Below are 5,161 nucleotides of genomic sequence, written 5' to 3'. Positions count from 1 at the left end.
CCGTTAAAGGGAGAGGTTCAAGGTTTTAAAGGTTCAACCGAAGTTCGACTGAGGTCGAACCATGATGATATCATAATTAATTTAATAATTAAATTAAATAAATATAAAGATATTAAATTTGTAAATATTAGCAAATTTGACTAAAATATTTTTAAAAATTGATACAAACTTTCAAATAAAAGATTATCACTTATTTTTATTATACCTAAATGATATAAATTAATGAAGCCTATAATGTTTAAAAAAAAAATCCAAATAAGAGTAGAGATGATGAGATTTAGAGAGAGAGAGGAAAAAAAAAAAAAAAAACTCTTTTACTAGTACAATGGGGTAATTGACGCTCATCAAAAATACCATAGGGTATTTGACTATTTGCATTTTTAAAAACTCATTTTCAATTTTAATCTCCTTACTATATTTTGACTCCCACCTACCCACCCAACCACATCATTTCAGATTTATCTCTTCACATTATAATAATGTGAAGGGATAAATCTCCTTTTGTGATGCTTTACTTCCTTTACACAGTTTCCCAGCACCAGCTCTTACTCTCATCACCATCTTCCTCCTCACGTCTGTGACTCGTCTCATCATCATCTTCTTCTTCTTCTTCTTCTTCTTCTTTTTTAAATCTCACCATACCATCAGTGCTTCTTATATTTTTTGCTTCATTTTCGGATCTTCTTCATCATTTTCTCTTTTTTTTTTTTTTTTTTTTTCTCACTTCAGATCCATGCCAGAATTTCAGATCGGAAAGCAAATTTCTGCACAGACATACGATTGAACCGGCTTACGGTTTGAACGGTCTTTCAGGTTAGACCTCGATTCAAGCGGGTCTCTCATATTGTTTACATGCCCGGTTCTTGTATATAAAAAACCGTTTTCATGAATGGTTTAACCCAGTCGAACCGTACAGTTCAGTCTAGATTTAAAAACCATGGTCAAAAGTTGATAGAAAGCCCGAAAACCATTGAAGCTAGAGCCTTATTTGCCACTTCGGTCCAATCTCAAGCCACATGAAAAAATCTATAAAATTAATTAAAATATTTTATAGATTTTTTATGTGAGAATGTTTTTTCAAAATTTTTTTCATTAGTTAATTGCATACTTAATTGCAATTTTTTTTAATGAAATTGGACGAAAGGCTTGAATTTAATAAATTTGAAACTTAGAGGACTCGATTGAACTAAAATAATTTTAGAAGATTAAAATGAATTTTAGTACAACTTAAAGTATATAATTTGCATTTAGGGTCTATTTGGATACAGCTGAAAACTGAAAAACACTGTAGCAAAATAATTTTTAAATGTGTGAATAGTATCGTGGGACTCATTTTTAATGAAAAAGTTGCTGAAAAGTGAAATTTGTGGGTCTGTAAACAGTATACGATATGCTGTGATTGGCTGAAACAAATTGGAAAAGTCAAAATTTGCGGTTACTGTTCATTAAACAGTACATGAACAGTACAGTAGCACTCAAAAAGCTCAAAAACGCGTGAAAAAAAAAAGAAAAAAAAAAAAAAAAGGAAAACGTAGACGCAAACGCCCTATCCAAACGTAGCCTTAGCCTATTATTTAATAAGGAGTTATTAAATAAAATGATTGTCTAAGAGTGCGTTTAAGATTTTTTTTTTTTTTTTTTAGCGAATGAACAGTAAAAGTACCGTTCATATACTGTGCGGGAGACAAATTTTACTGTGCAGAGACAAATTTTACTGTTCATACACTGTTTGAGCACTGTTTATGGGACCCACAATCACTTTATTCAAAAAAAATATTAAAAATGGGTCCCACGGTACTATTTACACATTTAAAAATTATTTTGCTACAGTGTTTTTCAGTTTTCAGTTTCAGTTTTCAGTTTTCAGCTGTATCCAAACGGACCCTAAGTAGTTAATTAAATGAACGTATAATTAAAATTAGAGAAAATTGTTTTCTCTATAACACACTTTCCATAACCCCTCCCCCCTAAAAAAAAAAAAACTACCTACATCTTGAACTGATTGAAAGACCACACATCTTAGATACCAAGTGGAATTGAGGTAAAAATTAAAAGACTTCTCAAGATCATATTTTAAGTTTGTTTTAAGAATAACTACATCATGGTATGTTTTCTATTATTTGTTTTAGAATTCAATGTTGTATGTTATTTCTTATGAATAAAATAGAGTCTTATGTTGCTTCTGGTATATTGATTTGTACAAGATACAAAACCATGTTTTTAACATCTGAGACGTGAAGAAAAACCAAAAAGAATATGATTTAGTGGTTCCTTTCCTTATATCCATCAAGCCTAGCTTTTCATAAGTGGAGAAATTTTATTAATTCCCAGTCACGCAGTCTTATTCAAATGATTAGAAAAAAAAAAAAATGTAATTGAGAACAACAGATGATGGCCGGAATATAAATAACATTAAGCTTTCTTTTTCGTTTTTTTTTTGGATGAATTATTGATGATTAAAAAAAAAAAAAAAAAGCAAAGATTAGAGCCAAAAGGCTCATGACATCATTAGATAGAAGAACAAAGAGAGTAATACATAAGAACAATATCAAGCATAAATGTAACAATTAATCTTTCACATGTTTTGCACAAAACCAACTGTATACACAGGGACTGTTTCAATTCAGAAAATTTTCTATACAATAATTTTTTTTTTTTTTTAAAGGTAAAATCTAACACAACACCTAATAAACTTTTTATTATTATTATTTTTTTTTCTGTGGATGAATAGAAAAACACCTGAATTAGACATATGGCAAAATATGGGCAACAATGACAGTAATATCATCAATCTTTCCTCCGCTGTGCTCCTTTCCTGCTTTTCGAGCTTCTCTTGCATATGGGCTATAGAAAAATCTATCGAACGAGTTATACAATGCCAAATCTGCAATAGTCAAAGCCAACTTCTCTGGATTTACACCTTCTTCTAAAGTTGTTTTCTTGATAACATCCTCGATTTCCGCAGGGAACATATTATTTAAAAGCCCATCGGTGCCGAGAACTATGATGTCTCCTGGTACAACCCCTACTTTTATTTCAATAGCCGAACATGGCTTATCACTTTTATTGCTATTTCCCAACTGACGCGGACAATTAAAACAACGTTGTTGTATGGGCGATTTGTACACAAACTTCTTGTCCCTGAATATCATAAACCCACTGTCACCGACATAAATAGCATGTAGATAATAATCCTGCTTGAGAGTCACAATGCAAGCCGTGGATGAACCCTGAGCCTTGGTGTTCAAGAAAGCCGTTCCCAAAACCCTTTTTAGTTGCACTTCTCCATTGGGTTCTTTTTGGCTGGCCATCTCAGCGTTTTTCATGAGTTGACGTGCGTATTCTCCGGCGTCCACGCCTTTTTTGGCCCAGCCACCCACACCATCAGCGACACCAATGGTCTGCTTCTCTGCACAGATGAAGTGTGCATCTTCGCCCAATGGCTTATCCTCGTCGTCTTTGGGTAAGTATAACGCTCCACAACTCATCTTCATCTTGGCCTGGCCTCGTTCACGCAACACAGTAGTTGCTTCCAGTTCTCCGTCAAGTCTTCTTCTCTTGATGATCATCATGGACCCAGCAAATTAAACGAAAAAAGAAAAAAAAAGCACAGAGAGCTAGCGCAGAAATTAAAGAGATGTGTAGAAGGAGTAGGGATGGAAGCAGAGCTTAATATATATATAGATATATATCTTGGAAGAAAACTCTCCAACTCTTATTTGGAGAATGAAACTTGCCGACTCGTAAAATGAAAAACTAGAAATATGTGCAAGGAAAACGTAGCCGAATTGAAATAGCAAGTTAGGCTAGGGTTTGGGTAATGGATAGAATGTCGATAATATTAATATAAACATGTATTGGACCGACAAATTATTTATTACTTTTTTTTCTATTAAAAAAGGGTTTCTTTTGTATTTTTAGATTAGAAAAAAAAAAAAAAAAGTGGAATATATTTCTGAGGTTTAAACAAAGTGCAAGCTTAATTGGTTATATTAATTTATTTTTAATTTTAATTTTTGCTTTTCTTTTTTAATGAAGTAAAAAAAATGTGAGAATCTCATGTTAAATTTAAAATGAAGCTAGTTACAATTTTAATGGCCAGTGACGGTTTCAAGAATATTTTTCAAGATTACAAAACTTAAATTATACAAAATATAATTGTAAGGGCACGTTTTGCAACCCAAGCCCAAGATGTATAGGATATTGGCTCAGTGAATCCAATACAATAAATTTGTAGAAAGTGGGTCAAAGAACTAGGCTCTAATGAATTTGACAACAGTTAGTATGGGTTTAGAGGATGACCAAGCAAAAACAAGGAACATAAAGCTGAATGAATTCCATGTTCGAGGAGGGAAGTTTTCCATATAGATCAATAGCGGTTGAGTACAAGTACAATTTTGATTGCTACGGTATTCTTTTTCTATTTTTCCAATCCCCTCCTCAAGGAAGGTCCCTTACATTATATAGTTCCCTTTGGACCATCTTGATCCTACACTTGTTGGTCATCTAAGTCCTTACTTGAGTACCTGTTCCATCAAACACCCTTTTTGGCTTTCTGTAAGTTGTGGTAGCCAAGACAGCATTGTTCAGGGGTCTTCTCCACATAAATGCGACCAGAAAAGTAGCTGCAGTGCATTCAATGCGGTGGTAGCAGCTTTCCCTTAGATATTTTTGAGTTCCCCTCCTTTTCGTATGTTCATGATGCACGTCCTTATCAATGGAGTTTCTTGGAAGGTCACCCTGATTGTTAAAATACATATTTAAGCTGTACTTATCGTATCCGAGTAGTTATTCCTCCTCAGACCACCTTCCCATTTGTATCTTGCTCATTAAATCCTGAACCATTCATTACCATTTGTTCCTCCTCGAACCACTCATGCTTTCAGCTAAGGCCCAATATATGATCTGGGCCCTTAACCCTACAATAACCCCTCAAAACTCCGGTTTTTTCCCTCTCATCCAAGGAGAAAAGTGGGGTTTTGATTTTTAGTGCACTAATTTTATTTTGCCCTTTGATTGGCACACGTGGGAGTGCTGTTTTGCGCGACCCATCATTGCCACTGAAGTTTCGGAGCCCGCAAGGCGTCATTAATTACTCTAGGCGGCGTTATATTCCCTACATCCAACGGTGAGGTGCTAATCCAATGGCTAATATTTCTCC

General features: G+C 34.0%; 1 protein-coding gene across 1 annotated transcript; it reads right to left on the bottom strand.

Moving 5' to 3' along the window:
* Positions 1–2,744: 2,744 nt before the first annotated feature.
* Positions 2,745–3,569, bottom strand: LOC115990451 (probable protein phosphatase 2C 55). The gene has a single exon (XM_031114286.1). It carries the CDS (start codon positions 3,567–3,569, stop codon positions 2,745–2,747), a length of 825 nt encoding a protein of 274 aa, XP_030970146.1.
* Positions 3,570–5,161: the final 1,592 nt, after the last annotated feature.

The sequence above is a fragment of the Quercus lobata genome, chromosome 5 (assembly GCF_001633185.2).
Source record: "Quercus lobata isolate SW786 chromosome 5, ValleyOak3.0 Primary Assembly, whole genome shotgun sequence".
In the NCBI taxonomy this organism is placed as follows: Eukaryota; Viridiplantae; Streptophyta; class Magnoliopsida; order Fagales; family Fagaceae; genus Quercus; species Quercus lobata.
The sequence above is the reverse complement of the archived record's forward strand: the minus strand, read 5'-3'. Positions and strand labels throughout refer to the sequence as shown.

What these genes read in the sequence shown, in the direction of transcription:
- LOC115990451 (XM_031114286.1), bottom strand. Translation starts at nt 3,569, where the DNA reads ATGATCATCAAGAGAAGAAGACTTGACGGAGAACTGGAAGCAACTACT.